This window comes from Ambystoma mexicanum, chromosome 13 (assembly GCF_040938575.1).
Source record: "Ambystoma mexicanum isolate Mex_15411 chromosome 13, UKY_AmexF1_1, whole genome shotgun sequence".
Classification (NCBI taxonomy): domain Eukaryota; kingdom Metazoa; phylum Chordata; class Amphibia; order Caudata; family Ambystomatidae; genus Ambystoma; species Ambystoma mexicanum.
Window position 1 is genome coordinate 423,852,032 of NC_090938.1, and position 19,013 is coordinate 423,871,044.

The 19,013-nt window shown below is 46.6% G+C and overlaps 1 protein-coding gene across 3 annotated transcripts in view; it reads right to left on the reverse strand.

Moving 5' to 3' along the window:
- Positions 1-19,013, reverse strand: part of LOC138521298 (vasoactive intestinal polypeptide receptor 1-like) — a 1,228,255-nt gene that overhangs the window by 226,814 nt on the left and 982,428 nt on the right. For 2 of the 3 annotated variants that reach the window (XR_011283008.1, XM_069634032.1), the window contains exon 4: positions 3,559-3,662. Coding sequence is in view for 2 of the 3 variants with exons in the window: in XM_069634032.1 (XP_069490133.1) it covers positions 3,559-3,662 (104 nt within the window). In the remaining variant the exon portion in view is untranslated. Of the gene's footprint in view, positions 1-3,554; positions 3,663-19,013 lie in introns of all 3 variants that reach the window. The other variant, XM_069634033.1, reaches the window with a different exon arrangement.

Sequence of the window (19,013 nt, forward strand, 5' to 3'; positions counted from 1 at the left end):
ACTGGTCCCATTGGTGCATAAGGTGACCAGGTTACATTCTCTGCTGGACAGACGACGTGAGGAACAGTCCTCTCAGCACATCCGCAGGCAGCTCACTGGTCCCATTGGTGCATAAGGTGACCAGGTTACATTCTCTGCTGGACAGACGACGTGAGGAACAGTCCTCTCAGCACATCCGCAGGCAGCTCACTGGTCCCATTGGTGCATAAGGTGACCAGGTTACATTCTCTGCTGGACAGACGACGTGAGGAACAGTCCTCTCAGCACATCCGCAGGCAGCTCACTGGTCCCATTGGTGCATAAGGCAACCAGGTTACATTCACTGCTGGACAGACGACGTGAGGAACAGTCCTCTCAGCACATCCGCAGGCAGCTCACTGGTCCCATTGGTGCATAAGGTGACCAGGTTACATTCTCTGCTGGACAGACGACGTGAGGAACAGTCCTCTCAGCACATCCTCAGGCGGCTCACTGGTCCCATTGGTGTATAAGGTGACCAGGTTATATTCTCTGCTGGACAGACGACGTGAGGAACAGTCCTCTCATCACATCCGCAGGCGGCTCACTGGTCCCATTGGTGTACAAGGCGACCAGGTTACATTCTCTGCTGGACAGACGACGTGAGGAACAGTCCTCTCAGCACATCCGCAGGCAGCTCACTGGTCCCATTGGTGTACAAGGCGACCAGGTTACATTCACTGCTGGACAGACGACGTGAGGAACAGTCCTCTCAGCACATCCGCAGGCAGCTTACTGGTCCCATTGGTGCATAAGGCGACCAGGTTACATTCACTGCTGGACAGACGACGTGAGGAACAGTCCTCTCAGCACATCCGCAGGCAGCTCACTGGTCCCATTGGTGCATGAGGCGACCAGGTTACATTCTCTGCTGGACAGATGACGTGAGGAACAGTCCTTTCAACACATCCGCAGGCAGCTCACTGGTCCCATTGGTGCATGAGGTGACCAGGTTACGACAGACGACGTGAGGAACAGTCCTCTCAGCACATCCGAAAGGCAGCTCACTGGTCCCATTGGTGCATGAGGTGACCAGGATACATTCTCTGCTGGACAGACGACGTGAGGAACAGTCCTCTCAGCACATCCGCAGGCAGCTCACTGGTCCCATTGGTGCATAAGGTGACCAGGTTACATTCTCTGCTGGACAGATGACGTGAGGAACAGTCCTCTCAGCACATCCGCAGGCAGCTCACTGGTCCCATTGGTGTATAGGGTGACCAGGTTACATTCTCTGCTGGATAGACGATGTGAGGAACAGTCCTCTCAGCACATCCGCAGGCAGCTCACTGGTCCCATTGGTGCATAAGGTGACAAGGTTACATTCTCTGCTGGACAGACGACGTGAGGAACAGTCCTCTCAGCACATCCGCAGGCAGCTCACTGGTCCCATTGGTGCAAAAGGTGACCAGGTTACATTCTCTGCTGGACAAACGACGTGAGGAACAGTCCTCTCAGCACATCCGCAGGCAGCTCACTGGTCCCATTGGTGCATAAGGTGACCAGGTTACATTCTCTGCTGGACAGACGACATGAGGAACAGTCCTCTCAGCACATCCGCAGGCAGCTCACTGGTCCCATTGGTGCATAAGGTGACCAGGTTGCATTCTCTGCTGAACAGACGACGTGAGGAACAGTCCTCTCAGCACATCCGCATGCAGCTCACTGGTCCCATTGGTGCATAAGGTGACCAGGTTGCATTCTCTGCTAGACAGATGACGTGAGGAACAGTCCTCTCAGCACATACGCAGGCATCCCACTGGTCCCATTGGTGCATAAGGTGACCAGGTTGCATTCTCTGCTGGACAGATGACGTGAGGAACAGTCCTCTCAGCACATCTGCAGGCAGCTCACTGGTCCCATTGGTGCATAAGGTGACCAGGTTACATTCTCTGCTGGACAGATGACGTGAGGAACAGTCCTCTCAGCACATCCGCAGGCAGCTCACTTGTCCCATTGGTGTATAAGGTGACCAGGTTACATTCTCTGCTGGACAGATGACGTGAGGAACAGTCCTCTCAGCACATCCGCAGGCAGCTCACTGGTCCCATTGGTGTATAAGGTGACCAGGTTACAATCTCTGCTGGACAGATGACGTGAGGAACAGTCCTCTCAGCACATCCGCAGGCAGCTCACTGGTCCCATTGGTGTATAAGGTGACCAGGTTACATTCTCTGCTGGACAGATGACGTGAGGAACAGTCCTCTCAGCACATCCGCAGGCAGCTCACTGGTCCCATTGGTGTACAAGGTGACCAGGCTGCATACTCTGCTGGACAGACGACGTGAGGAACAGTCCTCTCAGCACATCCGCAGGCAGCTCACTGGTCCCATTGGTGCATAAGGCGACCAGGTTACATTCACTGCTGGACAGACGACGTGAGGAACAGTCCTCTCAGCACATCCGCAGGCAGCTCACTGGTCCCATTGGTGTATAAGGCGACCAGGTTACATTCTCTGCTGGACAGACGACGTGAGGAACAGTCCTCTCAGCACATCCGCAGGCAGCTCACTGGTCCCATTGGTGTACAAGGTGACCAGGTTACATTCTCTGCTGGACAGACGACGTGAGGAACAGTCCTCTCAGCACATCCGCAGGCGGCTCACTGGTCCCATTTGTGTACAAGGTGACCAGGTTACATTCTCTGCTGGACAGACGACGTGAGGAACAGTCCTTTCATCACATCCGCAGGCGGCTCACTGGTCCCATTGGTGTATAAGGTGACCAGGTTACATTCTCTGCTGGACAGACGACATGAGGAACAGTGCTCTCAGCACATCCGCAGGCAGCTCACTGGTCCCATTGGTGTACAAGGTGACCAGGTTACATACTCTGCTGGACAGACGACGTGAGGAACAGTCCTCTCAGCACATCCCTGGCAGCTCACTGGTCCCATTGGTGTATAAGGCGACCAGGTTACATGCACTGCTGAACAGACGACGTGAGGAACAGTCCTCGCAGCACATCCGGCAATCCGTATTTACATGGGCTATCACCATAGTTGGTCATATTTGACATCACACTGATGATGCACAGCTTCTGGTGATGGGTATTATTTGCAGCCCCTGGTAGCATATCACTATCAGACAATATAAAAGTTCATACACACAGAGGCCCCCATTCACAAACAATCACACAAGTAAAAAACGCACACAGGATTGCAAGAAATAGATTCCCTAAAGGGGTCTACACATTTATAAGTTAGGGTCGATCCACCTTGCACCCGCATCGGAACTGGAAGAACATTCTTCTGTGATAGGCCCAAATGTATCCGAAAATCCTTTCCTTTTTTGATCTCTGTTTCCCTGTTCACACCGCTTCTGTCTCGTCTTCCAAAAAATGCACAAAAGGGCCAGCAATGGAACTCCTATACATTCCACACCCCCAAAACATATTGCAAACAGACACAGTGGGATCGTTCCATTTTCTGCTCACATTTCACTCCCCCGATGTTTGCACTAGCACACACCACAGACGACATTTGTGTAGCGGGATACACGAGAGGACAACAGGGTTTTACTTATGGCTGTCATTACTTGCCTTGTCCTCTGCATCCGGGTAGCTGACGTTCAATTCACAGACCTGGTCATAAGATAGCGAATGTTCCGTCCATCCTTTCTCTGTACAGTTTCTCTTGATCAACACTGTCAAAGAAGTAAACATTGATTACAGCCCAGGCACAGAGTGTCATTTCATCTCAAAAGAAAGTAAAACAAAAACTGTTAGTATAATGACTTCTGTGTAGAACTGGGAAGGGTTGGGAATTGTGAGGTGGATTACCATTAGATTAGGTTGGGATTTTTGACTCGCCCCTCTCACCAATCAGGATCTGCACGTTTCCTCCACCATTAAAGCTGAGGTCTATATTCCCTTTCACAAGGGAATTGTATGCTATGTTTTGTCATGGTATATTGTGTGATTGGGTTTTATGTAGTACACTGCTGACATATTCATGGTCACTGAGCACTTAAAAGGTTGTATGTGTTTAAGGTGGAGGGGGGCGGGGCGAGCATACGTTCCATTGCTTTAAGGATGATCACAAAGTAACTAAAAATATGTAAGACCAAATAATGTTGCCCTCCTAATGACAGGCTCTTTTAAAGGATGGCTTTGATGCACAATTATGTATATATCCATATATTGAACAGACAGTAAAAGGGTAACACATATTAATAAATGCATATAATGCATACATGTAACAAATAATACACAAATATAAAAAAATACATATAATCAAGAAAAAAACAGAATGATAAAATATGTATTTTAAACACACTTTTTGCAAACTTTACAGGACTTGATTTCTGGTGAATTACTGCTTGTTTGCTTATTTTTAGTATTGGGATTTATTTTTGGCATCTTAACCTAGGTTGCCATAGGTAGAATTAAATAATTTCTCAAAATAAATACATCTCCACTTGCGATTTCCCATTGTACTTTAATTGTTATGGTAAGCGCCAAATAAATTTCCTTCACACCAGATTATTTTTTCAAAAATTACGTGTTTTTATTCCAAATTTAACTTCTTGTTTTCCACTCTCAACCTCTTATTAACACTCTCTACACGTGTTTCACCCTTGTTTTTACAGGGGATCACCAGGAGAGATTTGACTTGTATTATAACAGAAAAAGAAAAAAGAAAACCATTCATACCTTTGTATTTGATTCAACAAATGAATTATTTAAGCAGAAAACGCATTGCTCAAATGTTCTAACACATATTTCAAGAATTAATCATGTCAAAAAATGTCAAAATGATGCTCACCAATAGTGTTGTCTTTTGAGCTCGTTGAGCCACATTTAAATCCACTGACCTTTAAGTTTCCCTTGGGTGCTGTACCCTATTTTAGCAAAAAGAACATATATTTTAAATTGGAGGTAACAAAGTAGAACCTAGTTAGGATACATCCTAAATAAGCAAATAATTTGCTCAAAGTAGCTTTGGGGGAATCAAAGTTTCCTCAGCTTACCTTGATTGAATGATCCGCTTGTCACTCTCACACTTATTTCCTAACGCGTTTAACAGTCTCCCTTCGTGCATTTAAATACTCTTTTCGCGTGTGACGTCATCACGTCCGCGCTCCCGTGTGCGCGATGACGTCATCACGTGATTACGTACGCCGCAGCGGCCATTTGAGTGTCGCTAGTTAAGTAATTTGACGGCATTATTTAGTGCTGCTCGAAATGGGTGGGATTTCTATTATTTCAGTTCAAAGTAGCCCATAAGCAGATTTGCATACAACGGTGCGAATTTTGACCCCATCGCAGTGCCTTTTTTCTGTCTGTAGATTTTATTATTAAAGCAAAAGATGTTATTCTGTAGGGCAAAGTTCAACATTTCCAAAAGCATGTTATTCTCCTCCTTAAACAAAATAGATCTTGTTTTTAAGAAATATTCAGATGCAATAATTCCTTGATTTTGGTTAATACTTGTATACAGTGATACAACGTCCAATGTTGCCAGATTATAATTTGTTTGCAAGGGGATTGAGTCCAGCTGTTGAATTATATGTTTTGTATCTCTTATATAGGACGCCAATTGCATTGTTAGTGGTTGTAAGTGTATGTCAATAAATTGTGAGATTCTTTCTGTGATTGAAACAATTCCATTGATTATGGGTCTGAAAGTTGGGTATCCTTTGTATTGTTTGTGTATTTTAGGGAGGAAGTAAATGGTAGACATTATTGGATGTTGGACATTCATATAACTACATTCCTCCCCAGTTAATAGACCAATTTCACGCCAATTTGCACTCATTTCATTCCAAGTTTTTGTTAATTGCTTCAATGGGCTGTGTTCCAATATTTCATAGTTTTCTTGCACATTTAGTTTTTTAGATACTTCCCTTATTTAGTCTTGTCTATTCATTAGAACCAATTTTCCTCCTTTATCAGCCATTTTTGTAATAACTTCCTCATTTTTTGAGAGCTCTCTAATTGCGTTCCATTCTTTTTTTGTTAAATTGAAATTGGTTCTTTTGTGCCGATTCTCTAAGTAGTTCTTCCTTAAATCCATTTTCACAGCTTTTTGAAACAGGTCAATCACATTTTCTGAGTTGAAATTTGGTGTACATTTTGACGTTTGTTTTAATCGTGTTTCTTCTGATAGAAAGGTGTCTATTTCTTGTTCCTCTATATATTTTTGTAGTGTATACTCTTCATCTCCGGCTAGATTTAGTAAATCTACCGTCTGCTCTATGAGTTCTTCCAAGAGTACTGATGGAGTAGTTGTCTTTTCTAACTGTGTTCTTTGTTTTGGATTCTCCTCAAAATATTTCTTCAGTTTCAACTTTCTACAAAATTTATACAGGTCTAATTGCATCTGAAAATAGTCCATTTTGTTGGAGGGGCTAAAGGAAAGGCCCTTGTTCAACGCTGAGTTTAAATCAACATCTATCTTGTAGTTTGAAAGGTTAAGAACTAAGTCTACCTTTGATTCCCTCTCAGTTTCGATCTTGTTTGCATTCCTTGTTGATTTCTTTGTACGTTTTTGTCCTCCTCTTTTTCTTCTCTTCCGCTTGATACTATTGTCAAAGTATTTCACTGGGACCTTAAATTGGTGTTTGTATTCACGAAATTTATCCTTTAACTTTTTTTGTGTAAACGAAGCTCTTCCAAAAAAGGACACTCTTGGTCAATGTCTGATGAAACCACTTCTTTCATATTTTCATTCTCTGTTTCATTTCTAGACTCTGCTCTATGTTCAATATCACTAGCTGAGTCTAAGTCTGATGATAGCGATGAACTGTGTGGGCTCACATTTTTTATATCTCCCCGTTTTTGTCCTATTTTTGTTTTTGGTATTAATTAATTAAAGTACAATGGGAAATCGCAAGTGGAGATGTATTTATTTTGAGAAATGATAAAATATGTATATTTGGGTTATGTTATGTATATATATATATATATATATATATATATATATATATATATATAATAAATGTAATGAATTAATAATGCATACATTTATAATCACTAGATGTATATACAAATATAATATATCAATAATAAACAAGAGATAGTATATACTAAATATATTTAATACATACATATAAGTATTACTACATCAAGCAATACAAGTATAGATTTATATTTATATTTGCATTATTGTATATGTTCATTTAACATATTTCCTTTTATCATATTCAATATATCACATATATATCAGTAATAAATATTATAAATATACCGTCTATCCATACATATGAATCAAGGGGCCATATTCATGGAAACGTGTGCATAGATCCTGCAAAGCCTGCACACTGAGAATGACTCTGCTGGTGCCTGCGTGCATGAATTATTCTGCGTGCTCAGCTTATTCTTGGAATTATCCCTGCAAAGTAAGCCTATGCGCAAGTCGCGGCCGGAACTCCCCTGACAGGCCCCCCGCAAAGCAGAAATAGCCACTAACAGTGGTGGCTGGTGACTTTGAAAGGTGGTGGGGCGTGAATTTGTCAGGGTGAATTTGGAAGCGAGCAAGCATAGTGAGGGAGCCCGGCCCACATCAAGGAGGGTTTGAGAAAAATTGCTTCCAACATGTGCAATTTGCTGTCCAGCCCACACAAACATGACCTAAAAAGCATTAGTCTAGTGAAGCAACTACTTCATCAGTGAAGCAAAGCTATTCTAGAGGATGTTTCCTCAGATGGAAAAACATGTCAGCTCCTTGGAAGGACACACTGCTCATGAATGTTGGTGGTTCCGGTACGCCTACATCAGCACCTGAAGCTGCTCGCCGTGCTTTGGACGCAACTTGAGAGAATCCTATAGGTCAGCAGGTGTTAAGCATGGACGAGACACAAGACAAAGAAAGTCTGAGAAATGCAGGCATGCGCGATTCGCTCTGGGATCAGGTCTTTCCTCAGTACCCCATTCTGAGCATGCCATGCGACTCAAAAAAAAAACCATTGTGAGGCCCACAATTGCAATTACTGAAATAAGTTATTTTTCATTGTTTGCAACACAGAAAAATATATATATATATATATATATATATATATATATATATATATATATATATATATATTATATATAGAGGATTGTGCATTGAAACAACGTTTGCAATTAAATGGAGTAATGTCTGCACATGTTTTCAAAGTATTTGATGTATTCACAGAACGTGGATCTTAGGTTGCCCACCCCAGAACACCACCACTTCCCAATCATGCACAGTATCTGCTCCTATGCCTTTGCTCCTCCCCACTGGCATCTCTAAGACACTTTCATGCCTGCCACCTCCAGACTATGGCAACCATACCAGGTTTATTTATTATTATACTTTTCTTCCAAAATATTTGTGCAACTCTTTTTCCAACTAATTTGGTGAAAAGGCGTGCAAAAGGGTGATAGCAAGGAAGAGTGCGAGAGAGCATTCGAGAGAGGAAAAAGGGTGCACGCCAAAGAGAAAGAGGATGTGTGTGAGGGGTGTGTGCAAGAGAGAGGGTGCCGGCTAAGAGGTGTGAGAGAGAGACGAATGGGCTATGTAAAGAGCACACTGGGATACAAAAGGCACAGAAGAGTGATACGTGGGGATGTAAAGAGAGGCATATTGGAAGCAGGGGCCAAGAAAGAAAGGCACATGAGCGGAAAGAGCATTGCATGGGTGTTGAGGGAGAGATGGGAACAAACAATCCAACTCAAGCAACCCAGCAGCAGGGGTTACAGGAGCGGTTCGGTATAGTGATATGCTCCGTTGCGTTGGGGAGAAAGTGATTTATGAGCACCGCTCATGAAGACTAAGCTCTACTACCAGCCTGCACACAGCACTGCCACAGCTGATGGACCGATGCGAAGTATTGTTGGAAATAGACCTTCTTCACACGGGAATAATCGAATACAGAAAGAGCGCTGCAGGCTGTCCGCAAACCGGCCTGATCAAGTTAAACAGAGGAAGATCAAACACTCCAGCCAAAGGAGGTCATAGAAAGTGTTGCCCACCATCAAATAGATCAGGGTTTCTACTCCTGCCTCTTTGTATTCAGAAAGGAGGCCGGAAATGTCCCACCATACTTTATCTGCGCAGGTTTGACATGTTCATCAAACACCAACCTTTCACAATCATCAACCGGCAAGACTTCGAGGGACGAGCCGACATCGACCCTCACCCTCCGTCTCTGAGTTCTCTCTCGTGCCGTGCGGACCGGTACCACGGCCCCCTGCCCAACCGGGGCCATCCACTAGCCCTCATTCACGTATAGCGCTGCTATTATCTACATTGCTATCCGCGCAAAAAAATGGTGCGAGGTTCAATACCTCAATACCTTCTGTGGACCCGTTTTGGTGGGAGGGGTGGGGGGTCAACAGTAATTGGATGGGAGAAGGCCTAAGACAGAAACAGAGACACTACTTCAGCCTTACAGGCCTCTCCGACATGCAGCCCATGCAGGTCCTCCTTGTGACTTCCCCTGGCACTGCCCTACTGATCTTTCAGAGACCTCGCCAAAACTGGCAAATAACTCAGCCGCAGCCCTGGTAGCCTTTCAAGAGACACAGGTGTGACTTGTGACCAGGCTTTTAGAAATATCGCCTGCTGCACACCTAGTTGAGGTTGGTGCACGCAATGCCTAAACGAAGGCAAAAGTGCGATATGACAATTATGTGCACTCTATTTCCGAGAAAAGGAAAATTGGTCAGTAATCCATTTATTCTTTTTAATGTTTGATGAATTCTGTACATTTCGTATTCAATTCGGAATTACTGATCCTTAAACCATCATGTTTTAGGATTTGACCATGCCAACACGAACGCTGAGTCACTAGCAAACGTGCATAATTATGCCCACGATGAAACAGCACATAGTATGAAAATCACAAACTAAGGAAAATACATAAAAACAGTCTGTGTGGGTGACTGTCTCAGTCCGGTGCAGTCCTGGCGGACTGGACTGGATAGTCAGTCACACACAGACAGATACAGAGGTGCTCTGCTGATAATGGCGTGGGTCACAAAACAGCACACCAAACAGCAAACTGAAGCCTAAACTGCATTGAGCGCGACCTCATTTCAACCTGTGCCGACTTGTCAACAGATAACAGTGCAAAATACTTTGATTGGCCGTGCAGGCACATTGTTGTCAGGGCGTTAATTTGGACAGTTTGGCTGAAAATAGAGCGGAATCTACCCACATGCAGAAAGAGTTTCGGTCGCAATGAACTTTTGGGCATACCCCCTTTATTTAAAGGCATGCAGCGGAGTGCAACGTCACTCTGGCATGTGCCGAAACCCTTAAAGGGGCAGCACCACACTCCTCCTTTTTCAGGAGGACAAAGAATAAACAAAATAACTATCATACTCAAAATAAATATGTTAACCAACCTTCCAACAGCAAACCACACAACTGTACGCCTCAAATTCCTTTAATCACAGCAACCCCGGTCCCCATATAACTAGCGTACCCCACTGCGGGCGCTCGAAATTATTGTTTCAAAACATAGTCACTGAGGCGAACAGGTTTCCCTCGCCCTTTCCTCAGGGGGGGTACCTCCTGCTTGCCTCTGGTAGAGGAGTTCCACCGGCGGCACTCACGCTGACCGGAGACCGAGGGAGGGGTCCGGCAACCCCGTCCTTGTTGGGTACGTCCACAATGTCTTGGTCCTGGGGTACATCTGTCCTGGGTTCCCCTAGTCTTTTGAAGAAGCTCACATTCCTCGTGACCCAGAGTGGGGTGACTTTCTGGTGTTGAACCCCATAATCGTCCATCAGTGCTGCAAATCGCTAGCCCTGGAAGGGCACCCCATTGTCCTAACACAGGGTTTTAGGGAATCCATGAGCTGCAAAGAACTTTTCCATGGCCACCACCACGTGCTCAAACGCCACTGACTCGTTAAATTCGACTTCAGGGTACCTGGAGTATTCATCCACCACCACCAGGAAGTGAGTGCCTTGTGTGGTGCAGCCAAAATCAGCATGTACTACCTCCCGGGGACGTGTGCCTCAGGGCATGACCTCGATGGGGGTTCCCTCTGTGCGGGGGACGCTGCCTGGCACCATACGCACAAGGCCACATACTCATCAACTCGTAGCTCCAGCTCCAGGAACCATACCTTGAGATGTAGGCTGGCCTTGGTCTTGGCAGTCCCTTGATGACCCTGGTGGGCCAGACCAATGACCTCTTGGATTTTGGCCTGAGGAACCACAATCTGGTCAACCCTCAGTAGGAGTCTGGTTGCAGAGAATGACAGTTCGTCCCTCACTTTCCACAACTGCTCGAGTGCCACCTTTGTCACTTGCATGCGCCCTGCCAGCGATCCCAGCATGCTCCTCCAGGATCCCTGTTGCATGGCCGTTCTTAGGATGCAAAAACATTCATCCTGGGCTGCCGCAGCCTCCAGGTCCTCCAGTGGTAATGCGTTCGGTGTTGCCGCCTCCACCACCAGTTGAACATGGTTGTCAGCTTCTTCTGCACAGGCATCCTTCTCGCCATCGATGCCTCCCCTCGGATGGCGAGACAGATAGTCGGTCGCATTGTTGGATCCAGGACAGTAGACCAGCGAGACCCCATATTGAAGCAACGCAAGCATCCATCTTTCGATCCTCGCCGGTGGTTTAGAGGATGACCCGGCCAGGATGGGGAGCAGAGGCTTGTGGTTGGTCATGACTGTCACTGGTCTGCCCAGAACGTACAGCAGAAGTGCCTGCACCCCCATAGAACAGCCAGGGCCTCCCGCTCAATCTGGGAGTAGCACTGCTCAGTCTCCGACAGCGCCTTGCTGGCATACGCCACTGGGTGGACACTGGAGTCGGGGCCAATCTGTGTCAACACGTCCGCTAGGCCGAACGGGCTGCCATCCACTGTTATCTCCGACTGGAGGGCGGGATCAAAGAACGCCATTGTATCTTCCACATGAGGGCACTCTTAATGTCCTCGAAGGCCGCTTGCGCTACCAGTCCCCATTGTCACACTGTCTCTTTCTAGGTGAGGGCCCGCAGGGGCTTCGATGTGGATGCCAAGTTCTTAATAAAACGCCCAATGTAAGTCACCATGCCCAAGAAACTCCAGACCTATGATACATTTTCCGGTGGGTGTGCGTCTTTAATGTCTTTAACTTTTCAGGGATCGGGAGATATTCCTCCCTCCTTAAACATGAAGCTGAAGAACTCGATGGTTGGTTTCAGAAATTCACATTTCTCCCGATGGAGGATCAAACCCAGCGACTGCAGTTGTTCGAATGTCTTGGCAAGCTTGTATAGATAGTCCACCTCAGATTTTGCTAACACAAGAATATCATCACTGATGTTCAACACGCTGTCAAGGTCCGCCAAGGCACCCCTGATTCTATTTTGAAAAACCTCAGCTGTCAAGGACACCCCAAAACTGAGTCTCTTATACCGGTACAGGGCTTGGTGAGTCATGAATGTTGTAATGTACCTGGATTCTGGGCGTAACACAATGTGGTGGTACCCGGCCCTGAGATCTAGTTACGAGATGAAACGTGCCCCCTGCAACTCAGTGATAATATCATCTATGGTCAGTGTTATGTGTCGCTCTCTCCGGATCGCTTTGTTGGGGAGTCTCATATCTACACAGATGATCACCTAGTCAGGTTGCTTGGGTTTTATGGCAACCACAATGGGGGACACCCACGGTGTCGGGCCATCGACTTTCTCGATGATATCGAGGTTGACCCGGTTGTCCAGTTCTTTGTCCACCAACTCCCTCAAGTGGAAGGGCACCCTGCGGTGCTTCAGGGCAATGGGCTGCACCGATTTGTCAATGTGCAGCCTCACTGGGTCGCTAGCCATCTGTCCAATCCCTTGGAATAATTGGGCGTACTTGTCTAGTGAGGTTTGAATGTCCTCCACATATACTGAATACGCGAAGCTTACAATCCCCAGGCCATCCGCTGCAGCACAGCTCAGCAGTATGTTGGTGCTGACAGCTGTTACATAGAAGCGTGCTTTTATTCTCAAACCACCTTGCCCCACCTCCGCTACAAAGGGACCATCCAGGGGAATTGGCTGAGAAGCCCTGAATGTGAAGATACGAGCCCTGGTGGCGGTGAGCTACGGGGGGCACTACATGGCGTCATAGAGTTCTCTGGTCATCACATTGCCGGACGCCCCTGTGTTCACTAGCACAGGAATGGGAGAGTCATTAACTGCAACAATGCACTGCGGTTGCCGTCTACTCTTGGATTTGAGGGCCTCTTCTTCTTCCTCGTTCAGTTGTGCACCCTCCTCACCCTGATCGACCTGGGCAATATTGGGCGTGTGAGACTGTCGAAAGAAACCAGATCACACTGGACCGCTGTGCACCATCACCGGTAGGGAGGCCCTGCATACCCGGGCGTAGTGGTCAGCCAGGCTGCACCGACCGCATGTCCCACCTGCCGCTGGACACTCCGTGAGCTGAGGCAGGTCGTACTCACACTTTAGGCATGCCTCCCCCAGCTTTCTGCCCCTGTCACAGAAGTTGCCAGCCAGCGTCCTGGCACCTCTGCCGCCACGCCCCACCGCACAGACCTCCTCCGTCTTGATGGGACGTGCACCTGCTTCCATTCTGGATGCACATACCTCCGATACTTTTTGGCAGCGACCCAGCTCCAGGATGCGGGGCAAGGGAATCCCAGGTTCCCTCAGCAGATGTCTCTGCAGCTTTCCTGACGAACACCCTTGTATGAGCTGGTTCTTGACCATGTCGTCAGGGTTGTCCATGCACACGCCAACGACAGCCGCCTGATACAGCAATAGAATGTGTCCAGTCTCTCATCCTCCTTCTGACGGGTGAGGAGCATCAAAAAACGTTCATAGTCTGCATTAGGCAAGGCTAGAAAATAGTTGTGGGCAGGTTGGAGGGAGTCAAAGATTTTGTGCACTGCAGGCCCTGCGGCATATACAATAGGTTTGCCAACTTGCTGTCATCGTTGGTTTCCATTGTGGCCCTAAAATACATGTCGAGGTGATCAATCCACCACCTCCACCTAGGCCCCAGGCTGGACGGAGGGCCAGACAAATCGAATTCAGGGATAGGCTGAAGTGCTGCAGGGGGCCCCATTTGGGCCATGGCTGGAGGCGCAGGTGGAGGCTGGCCTTGAAGCTGTTGCTGATCTGCTGGCTGTCCTCCGTCCTGATTAGCCGGAGCTAATGTGTTAAGCACATGAGCACCCCTTTGGATGTCACAGGTCGCAACTCACCCAGACAGACTGGCCTAAGTAGGCCACTTTAATCTTCAAGCTTCCACACCAGCACACACTAGGGCACACAAATGCAGGCCTTCTTGATCTTCAGACTTCCAAACCAGTTCAGAATCATCAGGGCATAGGCTTTGCAGAAGAAGTATAGTCACAGAGCAGCCAGCCACTACGATGTAAATGGGCCCATAATCCAGTAAGGGGTGTCCAAAAATTGAGCCAGGGAGGTCTAGCGCATTCACAGGGAACAGCAGGCTTCCCCCCAGCACCTCACCTTCACTCGTGAAAATTACCTTGAAATGGAAAAATTCCCAAATATCCAGGTTTATGTGAGCAGATATAGCTGCCCGGTATGCAAATGTCCAACAGTTAGGGCTGGATGGCATCCGTGGGCCCCTCCGGAGTGCCGCGATCATCCTGGGCCTCAGAGACAAAATGTCCGCCTGCCGCGTGCTGTACACCCTCTACGCGGCATGGAACGTGTAGATTCCGCCCCTCGTTCTGACATAAAAATTCAAATTATGTTCATTGCTGGGCCCAGGTGTATTACCGGACTCGTCGCCACTGTTGTGGGGCACTGCATACCCCATGCGATGTTCCGTGAGCCCCCAAACCCGCTACAGACTCACACAGAGACGTTAGCTCAGTTCGGGCTCCCCGGTTGCAATAACCGTTGGGGCAAGCCCCCTTTATTTAAAGGCACATGGCAGATGTGCAATGTCACTCTGCAGTGTGCTGAAACCCTTAAAGGGGCAGCACCACAGACAGGTCCACAAATGTGTTGAGGGTGGCAGATGCAACAATGGCTGATTTTTCAATAAACTGCAACAACAACAAAAACACCCTTTGTGCCTAAGCAGCTGCTGTAAGGTAATCTTGTTTTTTCTTTATTAGACACTGCACACCTCTGAAATGATTCCCTAAACAAAGTACACACACCAGTACAGAATGTTGCTTCCCTCCATATATCTCACCATACCTGGCGCGGGTGCTATCAAGCAGGCCTAAGAAGAGCTACTTCCAGGTGAGACTGGGCCGGCTTCTCACCCTCAAGCGTGAAGCAGCCCAGGCTACTTGTTCGATCGTTGGCCCCTCTCGGTTTCCCTCTCCGTCCAACCATCGTGACCCCTGTTGTCAAAGGGGGAAGGAGAACAGAGGATGTTGAAATTGAAAACTGGACCCTGGGCAGGTCATGTCTGTGATTGTACCGCGGCTGCGTTAATAGTGGTCTATGAATGGACCACCAGTAGTTCAGCCACGTGGTACTGGGTATTGGGGCAGCACTTACCGTTCAGACTCAGAATCCTCAGCTGGGTGAGAGTCCACAAGTGAAAGAAAGGCTGCACTCTGCATGTGGCTCTACTCTGCTGCTGCATGCTATCTTGTTCTGGGGTCTAAGGAAGCTTGGCTCACCACTCCCTGGCTGAGAGCTCTGCAAGTGTGAAACGAACAGAGACGGTGGTGCACATGTGCCCATCACCCACCCACAGTCATCACAACACGATTGCCATTGGCTTGCAAACAGCCAATGACAATTCTAGATATTCTGTTGCTATGATATAATGCAGAAGAAGATCCTACACTGCGCTGCTTGCGCACACATTAATACTGCCAGGGCCACAGTTCTAGTGCCCCGCCAGCCTCGTACATGATAATGGGTTACGTTTAGTGCGTTGAGCCTTTGAGCTCCATGCAGTATACTACAGGAAATAAATGCGTAAAATGGGACACACCCCTCTGTGTGTGTCAGGTCCAGCCCTGGCAGCGCAAGATGATTTAATGATTTATATATTTACTTAACATTTCAGCCAACAAAGGAATAAACCTAGACAATACTGTTTTCTCTGTACTCCCTGGGGACCGGGAGTGCCCTACGCCCTAAATAAGCAGCCGTTGGAAACAACTTGATTTATTTTACAAGTTACTATCTGATGGAAAAACACCTGCAATTCAAATCCTGAGGTCACATCCGAACACGATGAATAATGCTGTTCCACATGCATTGAAAGACAACCTTAATCAGCACCTCACAAATGAAGACATCTCGCAGGAAATGCTAACCTTGCGCACCCACAGCTTGGAAAAATAAAACAGATGAGAAATGATTGGATAAGAACCATTAACCAGAAGCGAAAGTACCACTTGAATCTGCAATGTCAATCAGACATAAGGGCGATCAACGAGCTCCCTAACTATTTGGCAATCTTCCCAGACTATAAGATGAGATCAATTTATATGAAAATATGGATGAACACCATACCTACCCATTCATGCTTGGCCATTGTCAGACTGATCCCCTCAACAGAACAATTCTGCCGCTTCTGTCAAGATCAACGGAAACCGGAAACGCTACACCACCTTCTGATGGAATGTGAAAAACTCACGTCTCAAAAACTTTGATTTGGTGCATTCTTTAAGATCTCGGCACAGCACATGGATCCCGAAGCAAGATGAACAATGATTCTCAATGGCAAATCAAACAAACACATCTTTACCATATAAACAATTTCTCCAAAAAATACTAGTACTAGTCAAAGACACCAAATCTAAGAATTGACCAGGAATTGATGATTCACTCAGAAACAGAACCACTGGAAAATCCAGATAAATGAAAAGTTTAATATTAAACTATACCTTTTTATTATTATTTGTTTTTTAAAAAGCAGCCGCCACTGGCCAATAACTTCCTGTGAGTGGTCCGAAGTTGAAAACCCATGCACCCATGTAATCCTACGTGGGGTCCCCTGCAACCAAGGCAGCACCCCAGCTACACAGCATAGGGTCCCTCGTTACTATTCCCTGCACTCCATCAACATGCGTAACATGTATCGTAAAAGTTGTCATTTCCCGGTAAACATGTGTGCAAACATCTGTAAACCGTTCCTGCACCCCTCTATTCTGCATACGTGCACCCCTGCATTCTATCAGAACCCTGACTGCGGGCACACACCCCTAAATCCAACATGCAAAGTTACCTCTGTGCAGTGATTTCTATGCGCAAGTGTCTGTATGCCTGTCTTCGGGTGGCGGTTACATTGAGAGCTTTGCATGGTCAATTCCCCGATGTGAGGTTGCGCGGCCAGATACACAAATACGATTTTAGCCGCAGAATTGTGGGCATGCGATCGCATGGCGCGGGCTGTCCCTCAGAACGCAGACAATTGTCCTTCGTCATTCTGCATGTTCCCCCTTACTCTGTTTTATGAAATAGTTACTAGGTGGTGTTTTGGAATGGGTGACTTAGCTAAAATTGATTATTCCACTTTCACATTTCAGGTGCAAGGGTTTTTTGAAGCCTTTTTAAATCCACCATAACTTAGCTGGTGTTTGATATATGTATATCTATATTCAAGGAAAAAACCTTAGTTGCAGGGATGTTAAGGGCAGACCTTAACCTCACAAAACCGCTGAAATTCAGCTAAAGCCACCTTTAAGTCACGCCCCCAGTTATGCAGCCTCTGAACATAATGATGACATCACAGATGGCATCCCTGGTGGCATCACTGGTGACATCACTAATTACATCATATATGACACCACTGATTACATCTGTGCTGGATCAGACATAAGGATTTTTCAGTGCAGCTCACAGTGAGTTAGTATCAGCCCCCAGCCCAGCTAAACGTTTTTCATTTGTTTTATTTTAATTTTCGTTTTGGTTTGTGCTCTGTGCACCGTCTGCCTCCTCTGACCCCTCTCCCCTGCTACATCCTGGTTTGCGGTGCCAAATCAACCCCACAGCCCACCCTCCAGCCTTGATTTGCTCTCCATTTCCACCTGTGAGGGAATAGGCCCTCTGCCATCAAGCCCAAGTCATTTCTTCAGTGCAGTTTTCCGTGAGTAATTATCAGCCCCCAGCCCAGCGAAACGTTCTTCATTTGTTTTATTTGAATTTTCGTTTTGGTTTGTGCTCTGCACACAGTCTGCTTCCTCTGACCCCTCTCCTCTACTGCATCCCAGTGTGCAAAACCCTTCTGACTGCCAGTAAGCCTTGCAGCCTTGATTGGCCACCCAAATCCACTTCAGCAAACATCAGGGGCAGCCTCTTGCCCCAGCTAAGGGTCCAAGGCAAAGGGCAGCTCCCGAACAAGCAGATCCAGTTTGTGTTTGCCCATGTACACCTGAGAAGCCTGCCACCATCAACCAGCAGCAACTGACACAGTAGGTGTGGTCTTGGTGGGGTGTACAGCAATTACTGTATTACATAAAAACCCTACCACTCTTATTACCCAACATAACATAGCACACTGATGTTAACTAGCTGGTAAGTAGTTTTCCATTCACTGCTGTGTTTTAATTGTAGGTGGTTCCAAATATAGGCGTATTTACCCACTTGCCAGGTATCTCAAATCTAACTGTTTTCTACTTGCTACTGTATCCCAAACATAGGCATATGTTCCCACTTACCAGGTATCTCAGATCTGTTTTCTACTTGCTATTGTGTCCCAAATATAGGTGTATGTTCCCACTTGCCAGGTATCTCAAATCTAATTACTTTCTAATCACTACTGTGTCCCAAATATATGCGTTTTTCCTACTTGCCAGGGATCCCAAATCTAACTGTTTTCTACTTGCTGCTGTGTCCCAGATATGGGTGTTTTTCCCACTTGCCAGGTCTTTAAAACTAGCTGTTTTCTTGCTACTGTGTCCCAAATATAGGCATATTTTCCCATTTGCCAGGTGTTTCAGATCTAAGTGTTGTCTACTTGCTACCGTGTAACAAATATTGCAATTGTTTCCCACTTGCCAGTTATCTCAAAGGTAAATGTTTTTTAATTGCTACTGTGTCCCAAATATAGGTGCTTTTGGCCCACTTGCAGGTATCTATAATCTAGGAATATAGGATGGAGATGTGCCTGACTTAAT